This window comes from Molossus molossus, unplaced genomic scaffold (genome assembly GCF_014108415.1).
Source record: "Molossus molossus isolate mMolMol1 unplaced genomic scaffold, mMolMol1.p scaffold_m16_p_7, whole genome shotgun sequence".
Taxonomy (NCBI): domain Eukaryota; kingdom Metazoa; phylum Chordata; class Mammalia; order Chiroptera; family Molossidae; genus Molossus; species Molossus molossus.
The window spans coordinates 112,149,536-112,174,836 of NW_023425401.1; the positions used below are offsets into that span (position 1 = coordinate 112,149,536).

Sequence of the window (25,301 nt, forward strand, 5' to 3'; positions counted from 1 at the left end):
CAAACCTCAAAAAACAAAAACCAAACAAAACCCCACCCCCCCAAAAAAATAGAGAATTGATTCAGATTAAAAAAAAAAAGATTTATTTGTTAAGTGTCATCTGCTAAAAAGTAAGTAATACGAGAAGGGTTTGAGAAACATGGGAAGCAAATATACCCACTGTAAGGCAATCTTTTTAAAAATTTATTTTCCAATTACAGGGGACATCCAGTCTGTCAGTTCCAGGTGTGTCGTGAGCGACCTCGTGTTGAGAAGCAGGTGAGACTGGAACCGTGACGCAGGTGCCCTGGCTAGGGCCATGAAGGCTGCTGTCACCTCTGGTGCTGGGCGGAGGGTGAGCACCCACGGGCCCTGTTGGCAGAGGCTGTGGCTGTGAGTCCGGCACTGGCCTTGTCGGTGCCTGGGGTGCAGCGGGCTGGACGCACCAGCCTTTCGCTTCCCAAGGCACCTGGTTAGGCCGCACAAGGGTCTTGGCGTCAAGCAGGAGGTCCTTGGATGCCAGAGCCAGGAGCCTGGTCTGAGACCCTGCTCTGCACCAGGACCACCGCACTGGCTCCCCAGGGGTCAGGGTCACGCTGCCCGTTCCACGCCAGCTCCCCAGGGCCAGGGGTCCTTCTTTTTAAAAAAATTATCATTTTTTATTTTTATTCCTCACCTGAGGGTATTTTTCTACTTATTATCAACAGATTGGAAGGGAGGGAGAGAGAGACAGAAACACTGACATGACAGAGACACATGGAGTGTCTGCCTCCAGCACCACCCGACCGGGCCGGGGACAAACGCAACCAAGACACGTGCCCTTGACTGGAACCGAACCCCAGAGTCCCTGGTCCGCAGGCCGACACTCTACCTGCTGAGCCGAACTGGCCAGAGCTAGCATTGTTAATTTTAAATTTTATTTCCTTTTTGATTTTAGAGAGAGAGGGAGAGAGAGAGAGAAACATCGATGAGGGAGAACATGGACTGGCGTCTCCTGCAGGCCCCCCACTGGGGATCAGGCCCACAGCCTGGGCATGTGCCCCGACCGGGAATCGAACCGGCGACCTCTTGGTGCAGGGTCGACGCTCAACCTCTGAGCCACACCACTGGGCCAGGGGTCCTTCTTTTGTGGGAGCCCAGCTCCCCAGGCTCAGAGGTGACTCGTTAGTGGGACCCCAGGACCCAAGGGTCAGAGGTCATTTAGCCTGACCACAGCTCCCCTGGGTCAGGGATCATCCTTCAGCCTGGCCCCAGCTGCGCATGCTCAGCGCGGTCTCCAGCGAGGTGCGCGTGGTGAGCCTGGAGGCGCGGGGGCGGCGCGACACGCGCGTGGCGGCCCCCTAAAACCCGGCGCGGACCGCGGACCACGGGCCTGCAGCGCGAGCCCGGCCCCGGCGCCCCGGTGTCCCCGGAGCCGCCGCCAGGCCCCGCGGACGCCGCGCGGCCCAGCCGTCCAGAACGTTCGGGAAGGCCGGGGCGGTCAGGGCGCATGCGCGGCGGCCGCCGGCGGAAGTGGACGCGGCACGCCGCCGGCGCGTGACGCACTTCCTGTTTGTTGTTGGAGAAAGGAGAAAGGAAAGCGCGAGGAGCCGCCGCCGCCGTCACCAGCGCCGCCGCGCAGGAGCCGAGGAGCCCGGGCTGCCGCCGCTGCCTTCCCGCCGCCGGGCCCGCGTCCTGGTGAGGGCCGCGCCGGCGCCCGCGGCGGGGCGGGGGGCCGGGCCGGGGTGCGCTGCGGGGCGGTCGGGCGCCGGCCGGGGGCGCCGGCGGGGGGCGCGGCTCCGAGTCCAGGCCGGTCGCCTTCCCCGGGGACGCCGGCGGTTGGGGCGGGGCGGGCGGCGGCGGGACTGTCCTCGCCCCGCGCCCGGCTCCCGGAGTCAGGCTGCCCGAGGGGACGAGGAGGCGCCGGGCCGGCCGGACGCGGGGCGCTTCCACCGCCGTCCCCCGGCGGCCCCGGAGTTCGCGCCGAGCCGCGCGGCCCCACCTGCACGCCCGTGTCCGCCGGTGCGGCCGCCGAGTCGCGCTGCCCGGCGGGAGGGCGGGAGGCGGGCGCCCGCGCGGGGGCTCGGCGGCTCGGGGCCTCGGGCCCGGCGCGCTGCTCGCCGCCCGCAGGCGGAGGCGCCGCGGGAAGGTCACCCCTCCGCCGGGCCGCCCGCGAGGAGGCCGCACGGCGCGCCCCTTGCGGCCCGGCCCCGGGCGAGGAAACTCCGGGGGCCGCGAGGGCTGTGGGCGCGGGGACCGTGCGGACCTGCGGGGCCTTCACGGGTTTGAGGAGCCAAACTGCCCACAGCGTCCGCGAAGCGCGTCCTCCGCGGGCGGGAAGGGGAGGCCGGGACCGGGGCGGTTTCCCAAGAGGAGGCCCGGAGCCCGCCGGTGGGGCGAGGCTGGGGGCCCCCCCCCAGAAGGCGCAGCGGGGAAACCGGGTTCCCCCCAGCGGGGTGCGGGGAGCTCGATAACCATGACAATGGGGATTTGTGGCCTCTGCCCAGTGGGGCGCCGCAGTGAGGGCGGTGGGGGCGGGGAGGCAGTACTTGGTGCGCACAGAGGCTTGCTGTGCGGGGTCTGTTGTCCTAGGTGCGGAGCCCGCGCGGAAGCCTGACCTTTGTTAGGGAAGAGCACAGCCGAGGACGCGACTGCCGCCCGGACTGCTTTTCCTTGAACAGCTCTGACCTGACCTGGCCTGGCCGTCCCGCGTGGTCACCCCGCGTGGTTACCTCGGGCCCTGCGTTTGCGAGGCCCCCACCCCGGCCGCCCCGGCGTGTCCGGTTAGCGTGCGGCCCTTTTCCTCCGCCGGGGAAACACACATCCTTGGTTCGGACTTGTCAGATGATGGCTCTTCAGGTTTAATCACAGATTTTAAAAAAGAATCGTGAGTGTCAGAAGTGTGTAAGGAATTAGGTGTTTCTTTTCTCCCCACCTTCCCCAGGCCACCCCACCCCCTGGTTTTCTGGAAGTTGAATCCTGCTGCTCTTGTTTCCCATGAGAGATTGGGGCCCCGTGGGGTCAGGACACTGCCCCGATGAGCAGGTGAGTGCGCCCCTGTGCACACCACCTGAGGAGCCGGGAGTTTTTGGGTTATGCAGAACATGAATTTGGGGAGGTGTGTATGACTTGACAGGAAGTGGGAGGGGGAAGACATGGGCTTAGTGTGGAGCTGCAGATAGAACTCGGGGGAATTCAGAGTCTTTAAAAAAGAATGTCAGATGAGTTCGAAACTGGATTTGAAAGTGGTAGATTGGGGAGGTGTTTCTGGCTGTAGGACAGGACAGGGAGTGTTGAGTAATACTCTGAACTGGGTTTTGTCTGATGCTTGCAGCTGAGGTGCATACAAGAGCTTTCCTATTTAAGCAAACCCATTATTTTTAGTGGTAGAACCAAGAACATTTTCTCTTGTAACAACTGTTTTGGACAGTTTCAAACATACAATTGTGCCAGGTCACCATTGTCAACTTTTCTGCCTGGGAAACTAAAAATCCACGTTTACACTGGGGTGGCCGCTCTCTTTGTTTGAAAAACAATTTAAAAGGTTACTTTAAAATTTGGCAAATATATACATATTTTTTAAAACATATATTTGTTGTTCAGATAGAGTGGGAGGGAGATGGAGGAAGAGAGAGAGAAACATCGACGTGAAAGGGACACATCGAGTGGCTGCCTCCCGCACAACCAACCAGGGCCAGGGCCAGGGACAAACTGCAACCGAGGTACATGCCCTTAGTGGAACCGAACCCGGGCTCTCTGGACCGCAGGCCAATGCTCTAACCGCTGAGTGAAACTGGCCAGGGCTACACATATTTTTTATTATTTTTTCATTATTGATTTTAGAGCGAGGAAGGGAGAGGGAGAGATAGAAATACTGATAAGAGAGAACATCGACTGGCCCCCTCCTGCACGCACTCGACTGGGGATCAGGCCCACAACCTGGGCGTGTGCCCTGACCTGGAATCAAACCAGTGACCTCTTGGTGCATGAGTTGACGCTCAGCCACTGAGCCACACAGGCTGGACGGATTGATCATGTCACCATAGAGGTGGTGCCTGCTTCTTCCTGGGGGTGAAGGTCAGCTGCTGTGTTGGTCAGTGCTCAAGGGTGATGGTGCAGTGCCTCTGCTGTCTTTGCTGAGGATGTAGTGGACAGGGTCAGCCCTTGTTTTGTGAGTTGATATTTTAACAGGATTTTTAGAAGCTTTCTTTTTGCTTTTTCACTTCCTTGGAAATGAGGGGAGTTTAGGATGGTGGTGTGTTAAAAACCTGGTTGGGTTTAAATTTGTCCAGGACACCACCTCGTGGTGCAAGGCTGGTAACTGCAGGCTCCTTTGTGAACCAGGATGGGGTCAATGGCAAGATTCAACAAGTTCTGCAGTTTCTCTTTGAGTAGAATTTGGGAGAACTTCAAACTCGAAAAAAGGGAAAGAGGTAAATGAGAGCAGCAGAAGTAGCAAAGATAAGAACACTGGAAATGGTGATACAGACACGGAAAGACAATTTTAAAGCCTAATTGGGGAAATGACTTACTGGATAAGTCAGGTAGTAAAAACTTGATGATTTTTTATTATGTTTTTTATTATAAAGTATTCTTTCCAAACTTTGTGTTTTTAGGGGGACTTAAAAAAATCACAACTGACTTCTTTTGTTTTCGTAGCCTACGTAAGAAGTGAGTTTAAAGAATCCTTTTAGCCTGGTTGGTGTGGTTCAGTGGCTGAGCGTCAACCCTGCACCAAGAGGTTGCCGATTTGATTCCTGGGCAGGGCACATGCCCAGGTTGTGGGCCAAATCCTCAGTGGAGGGCGTGCCAATCGATGTTCTCTCTGATCCCTGTTTCTATCTCTCTCTTCCTTTCTCTATAAAGGCAATGAAAGAAAAAATCGTTTTAAAGTGGGGACATTAATTTCTGAAAAAGTAGTTAAATTTCTAAGGTTTACAGTATATGTCAGAACAGAAGTTTTTGTCTTTATATTATAGTTTTGCTCCCTTATTTCAAAAGCTTTATGTTATTTAGATATAGTTATTTAGACATAGTTCACAGTGGTAGCTGTTGTTTATGGCCGGGAGCAGAACTGTCCGTATATCCCAATACTCCAACTAGTAGGGTTCTTTATTTGTCCCCCACCCCTGCCCTCTGACAACCATCCTTTCCTTCTGTATGGGTCTGTTTCTTGTTGATTCATTCGTTTGTATTCAGGTTCTACATGTTGTATCTGTCTGACTTAGTACAATGCCCTCTAGGTCCTCCCGCGTCACAAATGGCAAGATTCCATTCTTTGTGGCTGACTGATAGTCCATTGCATACCTGTCCACTGCACACGTCCGTCCATGGGGGACACCTAGAATGCATCTGTATCTTCCCTAGTGGATTCATAGGCTCAGTTGCAAGTGTCAGTTGTCTTTGGGAGGGTGATTTTCTCAGGAAGAATGTGGTCTTGTGCCCTTTAAAATTCTGCCCCCCCCCCCCCCCCCCCCCGCATTTAGAATTTGTCTCATGTTTGTGTGGTGCTGGGCAACCTGTGCATTCCTCAGGGCAGGCCTTATTGTCCCAGCCAGAGTGCTCAGAAAATGCTGGTTGGATTGGCTCGTGCTACCTGCTTTGTCTGCTTTGATTTCCCTTCTGCAGTTAACAGTGGCCTTCAGAGTTCAGGATAGTTGAGTTCAGAAATACCAGAGACAGTACTTGCTGTCTGTTCTATTTTATTTTATTTTTTTTATCCGCACCCGAGGACATTTTTCCATTCTTTGTTCAGGTAAAGTGGGAGGGAGAGAGGGAGGGAGGGGGAGAGAGGGGAGAGAGGGAGGGGGAGGAGGAGGGAGGGAGGGGGAGAGAGAGAGAGAGAGAGAGAGAGAGAGAGAAATATCAACGTGAAAGGGACACATCAAGTGGCTGCCACCCACACGACCAACCAGGGCCGGGGACAAAACTGCAACCGAGGTACGTGCCCTTAGCGGGAACCGAACCCGGGTCTCTCTGGAACGCAGGCCGACGCTCTAACCGCTGAGCAAAACTGGCCAGGGTGTGTTCTATTTTATTTTAATGAGGGGAATCTAACAGGTGACAGTGGTCGCCATCCTGAGTCATAGAGGGAAAATTTTCCTTGTGTTTCAGGAGTGCTCTAGGGGATATTGGGTAAGAACAGAGTGTTCAGGTGCATGAGCTGGGACGGTGGGTGGCAGCGCTTGGCCATGCTTGCTCTCTGCTTGTGTGTGCTCTGGGCAGTTGCTAGGTGGTGAAAGGGCGCTTGGAAGCTGCTCCAGCTTGTCCTCGTCTTTTTTTGGTCGGTACCGCTAGCGGGAACCAAACCCCGGGACTCTCTGGTCCTCAGGCCGACGCTCCAACCGCTGAGCCAAACTGGCCAGGGCTCTTCTTCTTTTTAAATATGTTTTTATTGCCCTTTTTTTTTTTTTTTAAAGAGAGGGGGGATGGGGGAGAGGGATGGAAACATTGATGTAAAAGACATAGATTGGCTGCCTCCTGCACGCCCCCTACTGGGGATCGAGCCCGCAACCTTGGGCATGTGCCCTGACCCGGAATTGAACCGGGACCTCGCAGTCCATGGGATGACTCTCAGTCCACTGAACCACACCGGCCGGGCCAAGTTTGTCATTTCTTTTTAAACATTTTGCCTACTTTCATTCCAGTAGTATCGTGAGCAATTAGTTAAGATGCCATTATAGGAATTAAACACTGAAAAGATATTTTACTTGAAATGGCCTCTTTCTGGGTTAATAGAAGTGATACTTGTTTTATCAAGCTATTTTTTTTTTTTTTTATCCTCACCCGAGGATATTTTTCCATTTTTTGTACAGATAGAGTGGGAGGGAGAGAGAGGAAGGGAGAGAGAGAGAGAGAGAGAAACATCGATGTGAAGGGACACATCGAGTGGCTGCCACCCGCACGACCAACCAGGGCCGGGGACAAACTGCAACCGAAGTACGTGCCCTTAGTGGGAACCGAACCCGGGTCTCTCTGGACTGCAGACCGACGCTCTAACCGCTGAGCCAAACTGGTCAGGGCTTATCAAGCTATTTTTAAGATAAAGATAGGGAATGTCTTCAATGGGCTTGTGATTCTTTGAATTATGTTAAACTGTACAGTGAGGAAACATCTGTGGGTGGATAGTAGCGACAGGCTTTCCAGAAGAGGGAGCTTTGCCCCCGTTTCGCCTCCAGCCTACAGAGTGGAAAGAGCTAAGGAGTTAGTTTTTTCAAGTGGAGCAAGGTTCCTTTGATTCTAGATGGAGAGAGGTGTGAGAAAGGTCTTGTGGGCTGGAAAGGTGGTTACTTTTGTCCAGTAAGGTCATTTGTGTGAATGATCAAGATTTGTGATATAGAGTAGCAGAAGGCCTCAGAATATGGAGATGCCTCAGTCCCCACACCAAGCTTGGGGAATTTAGGGCTCTGCAAGGCCTTCGAGAGGGATGTATTGGTAACAGTCATGTTGGGCACATACTGGATTCTTTTAAGTTTCATTAAGAACATAGGGGAGCCCTGGCCAGTTTGGCTCAGTGGTTAGAGCGTCAGCCTGTGGTCTAGAGAGACCCGGGTTCGGTTCCCGCTAAGGGCATGTGCCTCGGTTGCGGTTTGTCCCCGGCCCCGGTTGGTCGTGTAGGTGGCGGCCGCTCGATGTGTCCCTTTCACGTCGATGTTTCCCTCTCTCTCTCTCTCTTCCTCTCTCTCCCTTCCACTCTATCTGTACAAAAAATGGAAAAATGTCCTCGGGTGAGGATAAAAAAAACAAACAAACAAACAAACAAACAAAAAAAAGAACATAGGGGAGCCCGGTTGGTTTGGCTCAGTGGTTAGAGTGTCGGCCCACAGACCAGAGTCACGGGTTCAATCCCTGGCCTAGGACACGTATCTCATTTGCAGTTCAACCCCTGGGCCTGGTCAGGGTCCTGCGGGAAGCAACCAATCGATGTGTCTCTCTCACATTGATGTTTCAACACCCCCCCCCCCCAATCTCTCTATCTCTCCCTCCCACTCTGTCTGAAAATAAATGGAAAAATATCCTTGGGTGAGGATTAAAAAAAGAACACGGGGCGTGAAGGTGACCAGGAGGTCTGGGGTCCTGTGCAGGGCTTGTCTAGTCCTTCAGTGATGCACAGATAGAAGTGAGTGTTGGTTTTGTTGGGAGATCTGGGCACTTTTCTTCTCAGATTAGACTGACTTTACCCAGAATTTTACCTTCAAGAACTAGTGATAAAACATTTAAATGCATGTAGTACTATTTCATTCACCCGTAGAGTAGTTGCAGGAGATGTGCTGGCTGATTGCACTCTGCCCCTTAGAGCCCGTGCCCCATGTTGATGGGTGTCCACACCTGTGACAGTGACCGGGCCCAGTGACGGTGCCAGCATCAGGAGTGGCGTGCGCCTGTGGGCTCCTGCCTTCCCCTCACAGACCAAGCATCTTGGGTACTGGGTGTGTGTACCCCGGTTCGTTTTGTATTTATGATTGTGAGACCTATTTAGGGAATGCAAGTGTTGGGTGGGCAGAGAGGGCGGTTGTTGACATGCAGATTGGGAAGAGAAAGTGCTTCCCACGGCTGCATCTGCTGTGAGGACAGACGTCTCTGCTCCAGCAGTGTCTCCAAACAGGAGCAGAGTGGAGTCCTGGCCCCTGCTGCCGAGCTCAGGTGCAACCAGCCCATGCTCACTGTGGGGCCAGTGAACGCTGCAAGCTTCTCCTGGGGGGAGGACTGGATCAGCTGTGTCGAGTCCAGCCGCTGTGGTGTGTGGTCACATTTTAGTACTTTGCTAATTTGGCGTGGTCACTCAGAATGCATCTTGTTAAGTGGATAAGAGGCTTTGGGTTTGCTTCTAGATAAATGTTTGCATTGGTCACCGGAGGTGCTTTGAAGCGCGGGTGCACAGGCTAACATGCTATGGGCGAAATAGCCTCTTTTGGAATGGGTCTAGGGACCCTCACTTGGACAGGTTCCATTTCTCATGCCTACTAATGGGTCGGCTGCCCTCTTGGTAGGTTGTGTTTGCATGAGCGCCTGTGTTCTCCGGAGCTCGCATGCCCACAGATCGGTGCCTGCTCTGCGCTGAGCCTGAGTCTTCAGGGTCCTGAGCTGCTCTCAGTCGTGTGCAGAAGTGTGAGTGGTGCAGAATGGGAGTTGGTGCAGTCTATGGATCACAGGCAGTGTTTTTGTTTTTAAAAAGATGTGTACGTTTTTTCAGAAGACCTAATTTTTTAAAATAATTTTTCTTTATTGATTTTAGAGAGAGGAAGGAAAAAGGAGAAAGAGAGAGAGACATCAGTGAGAGGGAACATCAGTCAGTTACCTCCTGCATGCCCCCCACTGGGGATTGGGCCCACACCCTAGGCATGTGCCCAGGCTGGGAATCAAACTGGTGACCACTTGGTGCATGGGTTAACACTCAACCACTGAGCCCCACTGGCCAGGCCAGAAGACTTTTTTTAAAATGGATTTTTAGAGGGAGGGAGAGGGAGAGAGAAACATTGATGTGAGAGACTATCCTGCACGCCTCCTACTGGGGATCAAGCCTGAAACCCAGGCACAGGATGACACCCAACCAACCCTGGCCAGCTAGGGTGATGTCTACATTATCTGATGCAGAAATTTCTACCCTTTACCTAGAGCGATGAAGAGGCAACTCTCACTGGAGCGCCTGTGTCTGTCTGCCTGAGGGCCTTGCTCCAACAGCAGTGTGTAACCTGAGACCAGATACCCCACTCCTGGGCTTCAGGGTTCCCATTTTCCCAGGGAAAGGAGGACAGACAGCGGTGTCCACCTGGTGTGCAGACTGCTGCTGGACACAGTAAGGGCTTAAGTATTAGCCATGCCGGGACACATAGTTACTATGCCCTCTGCTCCATGGTCATTTTTCATTTTAAAATGAAAAAATGTGAGCCCTGCCTGGTTTGCTTCAGTGGTTAGAGCGTCGGTCCACAGACTGGATAAGGGCACGTACTTGGGTTGCAGGTTCCATTCCTGACCCTGGTCTGGGTCATGTGGGAGGCAACCAGTGTGTCTCTCTCATTGATGTCTCTCTCGGGGGGGGGGGGGGTGTCTCTCCCTCTTTCCTTCCCTTCCACTCTACCTGAAAATCAGTGGAAAAATATCCAAAGGGGGTGCGGGGATTGTGGTCTGTCAGTAGTATTTTTTCTAAAATTGCCCTGCCGGTACCTGGACCATTGAAGTGCTTCTGCAGTGTCAGTTGGTGCACAGGCCTGGTGCCTGCTTTCCAGCCCCCAGTCCTCTCGTCTCCAGTCTCACTTTTTTTTCTGGTTCTTTGTGTGTGGGTGTTTTTTCCTCTTGATAACATACTCGTGCATCTTTTTAAAAAAATTTGTGTGTGCTCGATATACAGCATTGTGGATTGAAGGTGTACAGGGTGTTGGTTTGATGCGTTTATCACAACACGATTACTACAAAAGATCAGCTAATACCTTTATTACATTGCACAGTTATATTTTGTGTATTATGTCATATGTTTATTTGTCCAGTTCAACTCTGCCTGCTGTATGAGTTTAAACAGTAAGAGATACTAATTTTTTTAATTTACTTTTTAATAGTCACCTGAGGATATTTTTTCCATTGATTTTCAGATAGTGTGGGAGGGAGATAGAGAGAAACATTGATGTGAGAGAGACATTGATTGGCTGCCTCCCGCACTACCCCGGCTAGGGCTGGGGATCAACCCCAACCGAGGCACGTGTCCTTGACCAGAATTGAACCTGCGACTCTGTCCGTGGGCTGACACTCCAACCACTGAGCCATACAATACTGATAAGCTTTTCAATGGAAACGGAAGATCTGACTTCTATTTTTACATAACGTGTGGTGTGTGAGCCAACCTGTGCATGAGATGCCACGCTTCAGGGAGTGGCCGCGAGCTTCTGAGCATCACCTCCTTCCTGCTGTCCCTGCTCTGACGCAGACACAGGTCTCGTTTGGACATTTTATTACTGTTACTTCTCCCACGCAGTCGTAGCTTTCCTTCATGTAGAAGGCCACCTGCCTTGTCCTTAAGTGACCTTTTCAGGTGCACCTGTGCATCTATCTACACCACTGCCTGAAAACCCTTCTGCTTACGTGCTCAGATTCTTCTTGGATTGTCTCCTCTGCCTTGAGCCCCTGCAGGTCCGCTTCATACTGAAACCCTGCCGCCCTTCCCTCCCGTGGGCTTCTGCGTAGTTCTGTCTGCACACGCTGCTGCTGTCGCGTGATTTGCCTCATCTGTTCCTGGGAGTGTCTTGGTTTTCAGTCTTTGGGATCACACCAGTGATCTTTTAAACTATGTCTGTTTATGCCCTCTCTCCAACAGTACGTGTTTGTCTTAATTGTGTGTGACTAATTGGCTTACATGTTTGTTTTCTCTTAAACCTGGTGACTTATTTCCAAAGCTAGCATATGGTGGTTATAAAGAGGAAATTTGTATGATTGAATTCATTCAGCATAACATTATTGGTTCTGTTGAGAGTGTATATGTTGCTGGGAGAACTGGCATTAAGATTTTGATGGGTTGGAATAAGGGGCCAACATAACCAAGGGGAAGTTCTGGGGCAGGCTGGGAGGCCGCTCAGCCAGGCTCACGTTCATCGTCGGATCTGGTCTGTTTCCCCGGAGAGGTGACAGGGACTGGTTGAGTTCAGAAGGAGAGATACAGTCAGTCGTCTTACCTGTTGTTGGTGACCATTGGACTGTCCCCAGAGTGCCTCTGTTGGATTCTGGGCACTAAGAATCGCAGCCTTGGAGCTAGCTCAGGGCCAAGCAGGACAGGACCAGGCATTGTTCTTAGGAATGGCCGAGAGAGGTGAGGCGCCCGCTGAGAGTAGAAAGTCAGTGAAGGAGGAGAAACTCGCCTGCCTCGTGTGACTGGACAAGGACCAGGGGGAGAGGGTCCCAGGAGAGCCGCTGGCTGTGGCTGTTCACGTGTCTGGCTGCTCCGGGTGTGCAGCCCGAGAAGGTTGGGTGTGATGAATGTTCTTGCAGTGGGGCTGCTTCATGAAGCAGAGTGTGGGCTGGACTTACCGGCTTCATTTAATAGGGCTGCTCAGGCTGCTGTTCAAGTCTGCACTGTGGGAACCCAAGGTAATCTGTTCCAGCACTTCTGACCTGTCAGCAGGGCGTCTGACGGGAGCACTGGGTCAGGGCTGGTCGCAGGTGCAGTTCCTGCAGGAGGGCGGGGCGGGACCACGTCTCCCTGCTGGTCCGCACGCTCACATTCGCTCCTGCCCGGCAGCTCCGGCAGCTTTCTTCCTGTGGCCTTTTGGCATGACTGTACTTGTTTGATTTACATTAAAAAATATCATTTTAGCCTGGCCGGTTTGGCTCAGCGGTTAGAGCGTCGGCCTGCGGTCCAGAGAGCCCCAAGTTTGGTTCCTGCTAAGGGCATGTGCCTCGGTTGCAGTTTGTCCCCGGCCCTGGTGGTCGTGCGGGTGGCAGCCACTCGACCCTTTTATGTGTCCCTTTCATGTTGATGTTTCTCTCTCTCCCTCCCCACTCTGTCTGAACAAAAAATGGAAAAATGTCCTTGGGTGAGGATAAACACACACACACACACACACACACAATTTTAGACTTACAGAAGAGTTGTAAGGATGGTGCCGTGATCTACCCGTGTGCCTTTCACCCAGCTTTCCTGTTGACTACACCTCCATCTCTCTGGGTCTCTGTGCCCGACCCTTTCTGCTCCAGCAGCCTGGACGGCACTCAGCTGTCTCCCCTCAGTCCCTCCAGGCTGCTGTACTCCGCAGCACTCCTGTGTCTTCACCAGGCCTGTAGTCTTGCAGCTTCTCGCCTGACCCATGTCCTGGTTCATCCTGTACCCTAGACATAATGTGAGCAAGATGGTTGCTTTTACTCTACTTACTCTAACCCAGTAGAGGTGACAGCACGGAGGTGTGGGCTGTCCTGCAGTCCCCACACTTGAATCCGGCGCTCACTGCCGTTGGACTGAGTGTCCTTCACAGCTGGCTTGTCTGTGCTTTTGGTGATCTCTCCCCTAGGCTGGGGGGGGAGGTGCGCTCGAGCCAGCAGGCTCTGCAGGGTGTCAGGGTGGAGATGCAGGTGACATGGAAGACCATGGGGAAAGGGATGGGGTTTGAGATAGTTTGCTGGAGACGAGGCAGAACTGGATTACCTCACTTGGTACGTGGGAGTGGAGCGATGGTGGTGGTGGTGGAATTTGTAATCATGCAGCTTGGGAGCTCAAGGTAGAATTTACTGGAGAAAAACCAGGTAGGAGTGGGGAGGGTCAAGAGTTAGGTTTGTTCATGTCTATTTGGGATGTCTGTCAGGGGTCCAGATGGCTGCGTCAAGGAGCCATCTGTCTGTCCATGTGACGTGCCCAAGAGGGACCTAGGACTGAAGCTTCAGGCTGGGAATCGTTGCTAAATAAATGCTGTTGAGATAATGGGGATGCCTGAGCTTTCCCCGCAGGCCATGAGGGGCGCGAGCTGGCAGGAAGGCAACCAGGGACTGCCCAGCCAGAAAGCCCAGCGTGCTCAGGGCTTTGGGAGTCACACAGCACGAGCCCCCAAAATGTCTGCTGGATACTGATGGGGAAGGCTGGCTCTTGAACTTAAATTAGAGCCTGCTTCAGGTGTTGTGTGGGAGGTGGCCAGGTGGGACAAGGGAGTAGAGAAGGGGTCACATTGGCAAAGGGGCGGTGGGGTGTGATTTTGGACTCTTCCCCAGATGATCAGTTTTAATTCACTGGAATTTTCCTCGTGGGTGGTCTTTGTTGAGAAAGAAGTGAAGCGCCAGCCTTGGAGTGCTGCCTGTCCATTGACCATGTTCACAGGACGCCTTAGGGATAGACTAGTCTCCCAGGGATGTTGGATGGTGGAGCTGTGACGCACTCCCCTCCCGGCAGGTGTGTCTCCTGAGTTAGGCCGTCTCATGGCTGCAACAGCTGCTTGGGGGTTCTGGCTGCCGCATGGCCACCATCATTTGCACAGATGTGGCATGTTACTGCAAATACGAGACAGACTGTGGGGATTTCAGAGAACATGGGCTTGGGCTCTGAATTGGTAGCAGTGATGCCTAAGCGTGGCCTCTGACACACAGGATGACTTCTGGCCCTGTGTGGCCCAGCGGTGGTCCAGCTGTCAGGAAGTGTGAGCCTTGTGCAGAGAGCTCTCCCTTCTGTTGTAGCAGTGGGCTGGCTTCACCCCATTGGTCACTGCCGAGATGGCCCACAGGCCCGGGCAGCAGCCACAGAGCTCTCGAGTGAAAGCAGCCATGTGGCGTTCAATCCCTCTGAGCAGAACCAAAGGGATGCTTGTTGTCTGCTGCTTTCTGGCTGCTGTTGAAAGATGGTGCCGTGCTCTTAGTTCCTGAAGATTCCAGATCACTGTGCCTCTGAGGTCCCAGAACCAGCTGCCTGTCCTGTGGCAGCAGTTTCCAGGCGGAGCCCAGTGCTCCACTGCCGACCAGTGTGCTACCAGTGGGAACCCTTCTGTAACTGTTTGCTCATCCCATGTCTTTTAATTGATTGCATTTATTTAATTTATTTTTTAAATCCTCACTTGAGGATATTTTTACATTTATCTTCAGATAGAGTGATGGGGGGGTTGGAAAGAGAGACAGAGAGAAACATCCACGTGAGAGGGCACATCAGCTGGTTGCCTCCCGCATGACCCCTGACCAGGGCCGAGGATGAACCACAACTGAGGTACATGCTCTTGACCGGAATCGAACCCGTGACACATTGGCCTGCAGACCAACGCTCTAACCACTGAGCCTCACCAGCCGGGCTAACTGATTGCATTTAAAGCAGTCTCCCGAGTGCTTCATGCTGAACATGTTTAAACAATGGGAACACCTGCAGTGCACAGCCACCTGCCCAGGCCCCTCCACCGACTGCTGTGCCCTGTTTGGTGCTTCTCACAGCTGATGGGACCTGACTGTCACGTTGGGCGAGTTATAAGAAAAGAGTGGCCCTATCGTTTCTCCCCTGGTCTGTCATTGAAAGCCGTTCTGACGCTCTACTTGAGACATGCGTCTCGGTGTCTGGATGGCAGATTCGTAGTTCGTTCCGTCACTGAGTTTCCTAACCATCTGACATTTCCACTTCCTCCTAGTGTATTTGAGGCTGTACATTTCTTCTCTGGATTTCACTTTAGTCCGCTGTCAAACTGATAAATAATCCTTAGAGACGACCCTTCTTTTCCTCCCAGGATGTGGGAGGGCGAGGTGTGTGGTTCCATGGGGCGTTTGCTCTGGGCGGGACACTTCTTCTGGTGGCCCCGCCGTTGGTGCCTTGTGCAGGGACCCACTGAGGGAGCGAGGTGACATGGGTCTGAGCTGGCGAGGCAGGAGAGCAGGGTGTTCACCAGGGCCTGTCCGCTGCTGCACCTCTGCCGGAGTTACCTGTTAGTTTTATCTTTTTTTTTTGTCATCCTCATCTGAGGACATTTTTGCTTTATCTTCGGGGTGGGGGGAGAAAAGGAGGAAGAGAGAGGAGAGAGAAACATCGATGTGAGAGAGACACATCGAGTGGTTGCCACCCACATGACCCCAACCGGAGCCGGGGACAAACCAAAAACAAGGTACCTGCCCTTAGTGGGAATTGAACCCGGGACTGTGGTCCACTGGCTGATGCTCTAACCACTGAGCAACCGGCCAGGGTGCGTTTTATCTTTTTTAAGGGAGAGATTTTCCACCGGTGTGGGGTGAGAATTTTTAGAACATTCAATAACTATTTAGTCAGGGGCACTGACCTCTTTTTCCTTAGATTGTCAAATAGTAAAATGACAACAGCTAACACAATAGCCATCCAGTATGAATGAATCAAAGCTGCAACTTTTTTTTGGTCAGATTGGCAAAATACATTTTTTGGTGTGTGGCAGAATTTTAGTTTGTGTTCATTGAGATGGAGAAGGCTGAACATTACTGCTTTAGGTTATTAGCCTTTTCAGAGCTTTTTCCCCTGTATCAAAAAGGGTCTTACGGGCCATGAGTCTTGTATAATCAATTCAGACGAGGAGGTAGCCCAACTGGCTGGTGCTGAGGGGATGGCGCCTCCCCCCTCCGTGCTGCCCCCCCCCCCCCGAGACAACCTGCTGTGCTGTCACCGACCACCCCTCTCTACTTGCAGGACTGTCCCAGCAGCCTGTGAACCATGGTGGACTACTATGAGGTTCTGGGCGTGCAGAGGCACGCCTCCCCCGAGGACATCAAAAAGGCGTAAGTGATCGAGTTTCTGAAATAACCTGGGTGGTGGACACAGGTGATTGGGTAGTATGACTTTGTACTGCTTGTAAAAGTGCACTCAGGGTAGTATAGCAATCTCTGTCTGCATGCCCAGTTTAATTTTAATTTAATAGATTAGCTTTTGTTTTTTCAGACCTCGGCCTTGCCCTGGGTCACATGGCTTCCTCTGTCCCTTGTCTGGGGGCTGTGAATTCTGTATATACTGGAAGTCCATCAGAAACTTGTGAGGATGTGAGACAATCCCAGAGAGCCTGACATTGGGCTTTGGAGTGGAGTTGGCTTTAGCATTCGTGGGGTGAGAGAGGTGCCACAGGATCCTAGGTGGTCACCCACCATTGCTGGAGGGACCCCAGTTTGTACCTCTGATTAGGGCCCTGCCCAGGTGGCCTGGATTAGTTAATTTATTAGATGTTTTTGTTTGTTTAAAATAAATTTTTTTTTTTTTTACTGATTTTTAGACAGAAAGGGGGAGAGAGAGCAGGTGAGCGAGCCAAACATTGATATGATTGGTTGCCTTCTGCACATGCCCCAACTGGGTCTGGCTATTAAACCTGCAACCCAGGTTTGTGCCCTTGACTGGGAAGTGAACCTGTGACCTTTGGTCTCAGACTGGCACTCTAACCACTGAGCACACCGGCCAGGGCTTATACTGTTTTTTGTTTTGTTTTGTTTTGTTTTGTTTTTTAAATCCTCACCCGAGGATATTTTTCCATTTTTTGTACAGATAGAGTGGGAGGGAGAGAGAAGAAGGAGAGAGAGAGAGAGAAACATCGACGTGAAGGGACACATCGAGTGGCTGCCACCCGCACGACCAACCAGGGCCGGGGACAAACTGCAACCGAAGTATGTGCCCTTAGCAGGAACCGAACCTGGGTCTCTCCGGACCGCAGGCCGACGTTCTAACCACTGAGCCAAACTGGCCAGGGCGGCTTATACTGTTTTTGCATAAACATCGTGTGTGCAGCACATAGTGATGAAGGAGAACTTGCCTTCGTTCTGTCAGACTCAGCCAGTGGAGATTCTCGCTGTGAGAGAGTGTGGTCCAGCAGTGTCCCGGCCTGAGGTGCGAGGTCAGAGAGGCTGGTATCTGTGAAAGGGGCGAGGTCCCCGTTGTGTGCTGTGCAGGCGAATGAGTATGCACAGACTTGATGGAGCCTCGTTCACTTCATTTGTCTTTTTAATCCTCACCCGAGGAAATTTTCCATTTATTTTCAGATGGGGGGGCATTGATATGTGAGAGAGAAACCATTGGTTGCCTCCCACATGACCCTTGACTGGATCAGAACCCGAGACTCCTTGGTCCTCGGGCTGACGCTCTAACTGCTGAGGCAGTCTGGCCAGGGCGAAAAGCATGTGATTTTTACATCAATTGGCACCTTGGAACTGACTGACCTTGGTCATAGACTGTTGCATCTAGAATGGGGTGGATTTGAGAAAGACGCGGGACACTTGATGGCTGTGGCCGAGACAGCCCACCTTGGCCATACTGAGCGGGGAAGTCATAGCTGGCGAGGACACGAGGGCAGGGTCAATCCTGTGGGGGTGTCTTCCTGCTCAGTGCCCAGGGTGCCTCTCACACCCTCCTCTCAGCCTCATTGCCTGAGCTCACAACCTGCACACTTTGGTCCTCAGCCACTTAACACTTTCTACCTCTGGAGGTTGGTTTGTATTAAACGTTCTCTGGCTTTTAGAACTTGTCTTTGTTCTGGGGGAAAAGCAGAGTTTACGACTGAAAACATTTATCTCACCAGTTTGTAGCTTTAGAGCCATTGTCTCGCCTCCTTATGTTTCAGAGCCCATTGGATGTTTGGAACTTGGTTGTGATCAAGACTGTGTCACTCCTTTCTAGGTACCGGAAATTGGCTTTGAAGTGGCACCCAGACAAAAACCCCGAGAATAAAGAAGAAGCAGAGAGGAAATTCAAACAAGTAGCCGAGGCGTACGAGGTGCTGTCAGACGGTGAGTGACCGCGGGGCTGGGACCCTTGCCGGACAGTGAGTGTGGCCGTCCGAGAGGAAGCCTGCTGACTTTCCCACTGAGGGTTGACTCTTGTTCCTCGCCGTGAGTTCCAGGAGCACCCCGCTTCCTAGTGGCTTTGGTGGCTAACACACGACTGACACCCCCGTCTGAGGATGGACAGCAGAGGCTACAGGGTGTGGGGGCACTGCATGGTGTGGGGGCACCCTTTGTGGTGTAAGGACACCCATGCTCATGTCCACTGCCCTGCTGAAGGCTATGTGGCTTTTATCACTTAAGAGAACTCTTTTCGTTTGAGGACGTCAGGACTGAGTGTGCAGATGAAATGGGGACTTCTGGGTGTGTGTTTCCCACCCCCCGGGAAGAGCATAGGTACTGAGTGGTGATAAAAGTCAGATCCTTTAGCCTCATTTCCTGAGTCACGGAAAGCTTAGTGTTAGCCAGACCCAGCCCACAGCTCTTTGTGAAGGGGAGGCTGGTTTTGGGGTAGGGAGTGCTGCGTGGGGCTTTGTGACAAAGCTGGGAGACCCCTGGGTCCACCCTGCCGGGGAGCAGCACCTGCTGGCCTGGTGCGAGGAGGTGCGGGCACTGGTAAGGTCAGAGGCTGAGCCACCGGCCATGGGGCAGTTGCTTGCTCCGCGTGTCTGCATAGGTCAGGGTCACCACTGCGAGCGTTTCTGGTTGGAGCAGACTTCATTTGGTCACTCGTGTGGGCAGTCAGCACTGTCGTCGTGTCCATTAAGCACCTTCTGCATTTTAAAGGAAGGCCCAGGCATCTTATTCCACAAATAACTTCTGTTATTTGAAAGCACAGGAGCACAGGTGCCTTCACCTTGTTCCACTTGGGCAGTTAAGGTCTTAAAGTGATGCTGGAGCTTCTGAGCTGGACTAACGTGAACACAGGGGGCCCCAGTGTCCTGAGTGTGCTGACTCAGCACTCCCAGAGCTGTGCGCCCCGCAGACCAGGAACATTAGAGACGGAGGACTGAGCTCAGCCTTGCAATCACAGAAGGAGAAGCTCTAAACTCCATAAAACATTGTCGCCCTTTTTTTTTTTTTTTTATGGAGTGTGTGTTTTTCATTGTCTTTTATGTAGCCTTGGGTGCCAGCTGGGCTGCTTGGGTCATTTTCACAGATAGTTACGTTCTTCCCAGGACTCTGGCTCCCAGACCTGCCTGGGAGGGTTTGCTCCTGGCCCAGTTACCCACAGGCCCTGCGTTTTGCTGCACAGTCTGTGGAACAGGAGTGTGTGTGTGTGTGTGTGGGGGGGGCGGGATGGACGTGGTGCTGTATCAGGAGAACACACTGGTGTAAGCAGGGCTCGGCGGTAGCTCTGGATATTCGGCAGGTCATGAAGGCTCGGCCGGGCTGCTGCCCTGCCAGGGGCCTTGAGCCTGGGTTGGAGCTGGCTCTTTTTCTGGTGTTTAGTTCATGTATTTCCTACCCTCACTTCTAGGAAGGGCTTTGTGACTTGTGATGAGATTTACTGTAACACATGTGGACTCTGGGCAGTGGAGTGAACTATTTCATGTTTATAATCACGTCTCAGACTTCATGATACTTAAGTATTTTTCTGAGTATTTACGGGGAAATGTGCATAGAGCTTTCCCTCCCCCCCTCATTCACAGTGAGCTAGGCCAGCTCTTCACCGTGCTCGTGAGCACTGGGACTGCGTCCGTCTTTGACTTGAAACTTGGGAACACTTGACTGAGCTGGTACGGGAAAGGAACTTGGTCTTGATTGAGTTTTCTTTTTTGAATTTACAGCTAAAAAACGGGACGCCTATGACAAATACGGCAAAGAAGGGTTAAACGGTGGAGGTGGAGGTAGGTCCATGTGGACTTCTTTCTGCAGCAAAGGTCTTCAGAGGGTGGTGTGCCAGCTCTGTCGGACAGGGTGCTGCAGTGAGCACAGGTGCAGCCGAGGGCCTGGGCTGAGTTGGGAGCGGAAGGGCAGGTGTTTGCATAGCTCTTGGGAGTCTTCCGTGAGGCTAGATAGGAAGTAGTATTTATTACTTTGTGAGTTTGTATACCCAGATCAGTACCTGATGTTAGGACAAAGTATCCTTAGGGTTTAAACATAGATTTCACTGGAAAACTAAAATCAACGCCTCTGGTGGTAGTAAGACCTAGACAGGTGTATTTCTTTCTTTCTTTTTTTTTTTTTATCCTTACCAGAGAGAAAGAGAGGAACATCTACGTAGAGAAAATTGATTGGTTGCCTCCTGTATGGGCTCTGACCGGGGATCAACCCTGCCACCTTTTTGGTGTATGGGAGGCCTCTCCAAACAGCTGAGGCACTGGGCCAGGGCTGGACTGGACTGGTTTTGATGAAAGTCCCTGTGATGGTCTGTGGCCCTGCTAGCTCCCCGGTGCGCTTGGAATCGCTGCTCCAAACACCCCGGACAGGTTGTGAGTGTTGACACTCGTGGTTAACGGGCAGTTTCCTCATGAAAAGCAAACACGGTGCTGCTGACATGCTCAGGGTGGACGGAGGCCCAGCGGCTGCTGTGGCGCCCGGAGTGAGCCCAGTCCAGGCACTGCTGCTTCTAGACAGGGCAGGGCTGGGTTGTGGCTGTCAGAGCCTCGGGGTCTAAGTCCTTTTTTAAAAAAATATTTTTATCGAATTTTAGAGCGGGGGGTGGGGGGAGAGAAACATGGATTGGCCGCCTCCTGCACGCCTCCCACTGGGGGTCGGGCCCGCAACCTGGGCATGTGCCCTGTCTGGGAATCAAACCGGTGACCTCCTGGCGCATGGGTCAGTGCTCAACCACTGAGCCACACCGGCTGGGCTTTTCTTTTTTTTTAACTATATTTTCATTGATTTTTAGAGCGAGAGGAAGGGTGGGGGGAGAAAGATCAATGCAAAGTCCTTTTTTTAAGATCGCGATTTATATAATGTTCTCTAGACACACAGTTGCCCCTGGACACAAGAACCAATGAGCTGACATGTTCTGTCTTGTGCAGGTGGAAGTCACTTTGACAGCCCGTTTGAGTTCGGCTTCACATTCCGGAACCCAGATGACGTGTTCAGGGAATTTTTTGGTGGAAGGGACCCATTTTCATTCGACTTCTTTGGTAAGTTGATTGTCTGGGCTGCTGTCTACATGGTGTTTCCATGACTCCGGGCTGGCGAGGCCTATTCTGTTCAGTCGCTGTTGTGTCTTCTCATTCAACTTGGTGTTGAAGCAGCACAGGAGTTCTAAACTCTCTCTTCTCTTCTGCATACTTTTCTGACTTTACACCTCGCACATTACAGTAATGGAAGACCCCGTGTTCTCTCTCCATATGTGGTCCTCACTGACTGCCCTTCGCCACCTGAGCGAGGCAGAGGGTGTGCACGGGTGCTGGGCTTGGGAGTGGGAGCTGAGCTCTGATCCACCACATGGGTTCTGGCGGGAGCCCCACGCCTGTAGCACCCAGTGTGGGAGACTCTTGATCCCAGCCAGCTTGCTTTTTCATTTATTTATTTATTTTTTTAATCCTCACCCGAGGATATTTTTCCATTTTTTGTTCAGGTAGAGTGGGAGGGAGAGAGAGGAAGGGAGAGAGAGAGAGAAACATCGATGTGAAAGGGACACATCGAGTGGCTGCCACCCGCACGACCAACCGGGGCCGGGGACAAACTGCAACCGAGGCACATGCCCTTAGGGGGAACCGAACCCGGGTCTCTCCGGACCGCAGGCCGACGCTCTAACCGCTGAGCCAAACCGGCCAGGGCCAGTTTGCTTTTTTAAAGTGCGGAGTGGGGTGGTGTGTTGCCGTGTGAGCCGGGACTGCCGAATGCAGTTTGTAGAAAGAGCCAGGGCTGCCCAGGCCCTCGATCCATAAACACTTTCTAGAGGGGGCTGTGGTGTGGCCGCCGCTGCCCCACAGTGGCAGGCTGGCTCGTCTTGTCACCTTGGTCTCCGCCAGTGTCTCAGACGAGGTGGTGTTGGTGCCACTTGCCAGCCAGTGTGGCCGGAGCGTCTGTGTTGGGCGACCAGAGGTCAGGGCACCGTGCTGTCACTGTCATGTTTGTCCTGGCCCATCGCGGGGAGCACATCCTCTGTGAACCCGTCCTTCCTGGAGCGTGGCTGAAGGGACTGAACGGCACCTGCAAGCCCTCAGGCGGGACACAAGCAGAACATCCTGTCCGCAGAGCGCACGGGGACCAGTGGACCCTGTCCTCACGGCTCGAGGGACTGACTCTCGGCTGGTGGTGCTAGGTCTTCTCAGCGGTGCCGGCCTGGCTCTGAGCAGGCAGCTACAGAGGGCGGGGTTGGCATCTAATTAATGCTTGTGTATTAGCCTTTCTATGGAACAGTGAAAGCTAAGCAGAAGACTGTTCCCACGGCAGGTGGTCCTTTTGGAGATTCGCTGGGATTGCTGCTGCCCGCAGTGGAGCACACGGCTGACCTGTCCCAGCTGCACAGCCCCAGCACACTCCACTGGTGTGGTCGTGGGTAACGGCAGTGTTGGGCGACATCCTGAGTTAGGAGTAGGCTCGGGGTCTCAGGTATAAGGGGTAGAGACAGGGGAGAAGGAAGCTGAGACCTGTCCAACGTAATCTGTGTCTTTCGATTTATTGGTGTCTATTAAAGAAAAGAGCAGAGGAGGGGCTGCAGTGATCAGTGGGCCAGGTCGTTCTCCAGGGGAATCTGACAGCCCGTCCAGGCTTCTCTTTGACGTGATTTTCCCCGAGCAGCTGTCTGGAGCAGTGGTTCTCAGCCTTCCTGATCCCGTGACCCTTAATATAGCTCCTCATGTGGTGACCCCCAGCCATAAACTTCTTGCTACTTTATAACTGCAATTTTGCTACTGTTAATAATCGCCATCGGAAATACGTGTTTTCTGATGGTCTTAGGCGACCCCTGTGAAAGGTTCGTTTGACTCCCAAAGGGGTCCTGACCCCACAGGTTGAGAACCGCTGGTCTAGAGTAAGGGGTGTAGAAACTGCAAGTAGAGCTGTTGACAAACCTCCTTTCACACCTTCTGTATCGTGAGGAGTGTGTCAAGGTTTCTGGATGTGTCCGCGTGTCTCACTTAGAAGGACTGTAGGCTGTGGGCACTTGGCACATCCCGGCCGTCTCTTCTGTGGCCTCAGAGCCCACTGCCCTCGTGGACTTGGCCCGGGTCAGAGCGGCGATGCCCCTGTTGTCAGCAGGTGCCGCCGTGAGCTGTGAAGACGTGATACCTCCTCACCCGTCCCTGTAGGTGTCCTAGGCGACCTCCACCTTCAGGCCGTCAGGATTCGCACGCAGGAGGAGCTGTTCCACGGCTGTGGCGTGTACAGAGCGACGCTGCAGCCTGCTGGCGGTACGTGCGCCGAGCAGCGAGCCAGTGGTCGGCCGTCAGTGTCCGACTGCCGTGGACTCGGCCCTGCACTCGGCCCTGCCATGTGCCGCGCAGAGCAGCCTGTCGTCCCCACTCAGTGTCTCCACGATCAGCTGCAGTTCTCTCCTGGTGTGTCTGCTTCCAAAGACAGTTCAGAATCTGTCACCAGTCATTCTGAGCTGAAGTTGTTGTTTGTCAGGATGTAAACTCAGGTGTGACTGACACTCCCCAGATAGAACGGAGGGCGGAGCATGTTAGGCAGACTGAGCAGTTCTGTGCCCGAGGGCCAGGCTGTGGGAACCCTCACATCCTGACGGCAGCCTGGGCCTGGGGTCCTGCGACATTGAAGTCTCCTTGAGGGCAGGCGCCCCTGAGACCAGCATGGACGCCTGGAGGAGCCCGGCTGCCGAGGCTGCCGACGTGCAGGTCTACCCAGATGTAGGCACAGAGACGGGCCCTGGCAGGACGCTGAGGGCACGAGGAGCGGGGCTGCGTGGATCTGGAGGAGCACCTCCCTTGCCTGCTGCCCCGGGCACTCAGTGCAAGGACGTGCTCACAGGGAGCCGCAGGACGTGCTGTGCAGGAGAGCTGTCCCGTGTCGCCTGGCATTTCCCTCTCACACTGGGAAGCCAAGACCAAGCTGAAAACCCAGAACCGTTTTTCAGTCTGTTCACGTCAGCATGTTTTTCCTTCATGATGGCACCCATCTCTGAGCCGCGGTGAATGAAAAAGCTGATGGAGGAGTAACACTGCCTGTAAAGCAGACCCGGGAACGCAGCTCGGAGGAAGCTGGTGGTGCTGAGCCCGGGCCCGTGTGCTGTAGTGAGCGTCACTTTGCTCTCCAGGGTTCGAGGAGGTGGACAGTGAGGAGCTGGAGCCCGGGGAGGAGCTGGAGCAGCTTCGTGGGGCCGAGCCAGCGGAGGACGCCCTGAACGAGGGGCACAGTGACACCCTGGAGGTGATCTCCAGTGAGCTCGAGGGCCTCAGTGAGGAGGAGCCGAGCGAGGGCTGCAGCTGGGGCCCGGCCGAGCTCCTGAGCGAGGAGCTGGAGTTCATCTCCAGTGAGGACGAGGAGGCCACCAGTCCCGGGGACGTGGAGGAGCTCAGCGAGGACTGCGAGGAGGTGCTGAGCGAGGACAGCGGCCCAGAGCTCGAGGTGCTGCTGGCACACCTGGACTGGGACAGCTGGCTCCCAGGAGGGCGGCTGCAGGGGCGCATCTAGAATAAAGACTCTGCTCTGCTGCCTGGTGCAGCGCGTCCTTGGTCAGGCGGCTGGTGTGGCAGCAGCTGAAGACGTCCAAGGCCAGCAGGGGTCTGGAAGCAGCTGTTTCTCGGGGTCTTTTCCTGTGCAGGGTCCTGGGGCCAGCACCCCAGCGCCAGCAGCTAGAGGAGTCCAAGATGAGGGCCTGAGGGGTGGCTGTGAGGGAGAGTCCCCTGCAGGTCTCTGTGGCTCCTGGTGACTTCAGGGCCCTCGACATGTGGGTGTCTGTGCATCGTGTTCCCTGGGCTTGTCTCTGTCCAGACCCCTGAACAAGGACGCCAGAGAGAGTGGGTTAGAGCCCATCCTGATGTGCTCTTTCCAGGCACGGTGACCTCGTTGGTCCTGCAATCAGGAGCTGAGCAGCCCATCTGGGCCACAGCTCAGCCCAGAGCGTGGTCTTCCTAACAAAAGTCTGTTCAGCTCAAGAGCAGCGGATTGAAAAGGAGATGGAGGGGACCCTTTACAGCCAGACCTGCTGAGAGGAACCAGGATCCATGCAGAGCCACGTGTGCACTGGGGGGGAGCCAGGAGTGACCTGCGCCTGTGTGGTTTCATCTATGAGAAGGCGCCTGCGCGGGGGTGTGGAGGAC

The 25,301-nt window shown here is 53.7% G+C and overlaps 2 protein-coding genes across 3 annotated transcripts in view; one reads left to right on the forward strand and one right to left on the reverse strand.

The window, feature by feature from the left end:
• Nucleotides 1–1,218: 1,218 nt before the first annotated feature.
• Nucleotides 1,219–11,538, reverse strand: LOC118619746 (proline-rich protein 2-like). The gene is made up of 2 exons (XM_036246373.1): nucleotides 11,533–11,538; nucleotides 1,219–2,199 (listed from the first exon to the last, which is right to left on the reverse strand). The coding sequence occupies exons 1-2, from the start codon at nucleotides 11,536–11,538 to the stop codon at nucleotides 1,219–1,221; spliced, it is 987 nt and encodes a 328-aa protein (XP_036102266.1).
• DNAJB6 (DnaJ heat shock protein family (Hsp40) member B6) overlaps nucleotides 1,632–25,301 on the forward strand; it is a 48,250-nt gene continuing 24,580 nt past the window's right edge. Inside the window, exons 1-5 of one of the 2 annotated variants that reach the window (XM_036246717.1) lie at nucleotides 1,632–1,656; nucleotides 16,043–16,131; nucleotides 18,008–18,117; nucleotides 19,902–19,961; nucleotides 21,102–21,212. In XM_036246717.1, coding sequence (XP_036102610.1) covers nucleotides 16,067–16,131; nucleotides 18,008–18,117; nucleotides 19,902–19,961; nucleotides 21,102–21,212 — 346 coding nt within the window. In that variant the 5' untranslated portion in view covers nucleotides 1,632–1,656; nucleotides 16,043–16,066. Of the gene's footprint in view, nucleotides 1,657–2,978; nucleotides 3,004–16,042; nucleotides 16,132–18,007; nucleotides 18,118–19,901; nucleotides 19,962–21,101; nucleotides 21,213–25,301 lie in introns of those variants that run through there. The other variant, XM_036246716.1, reaches the window with a different exon arrangement.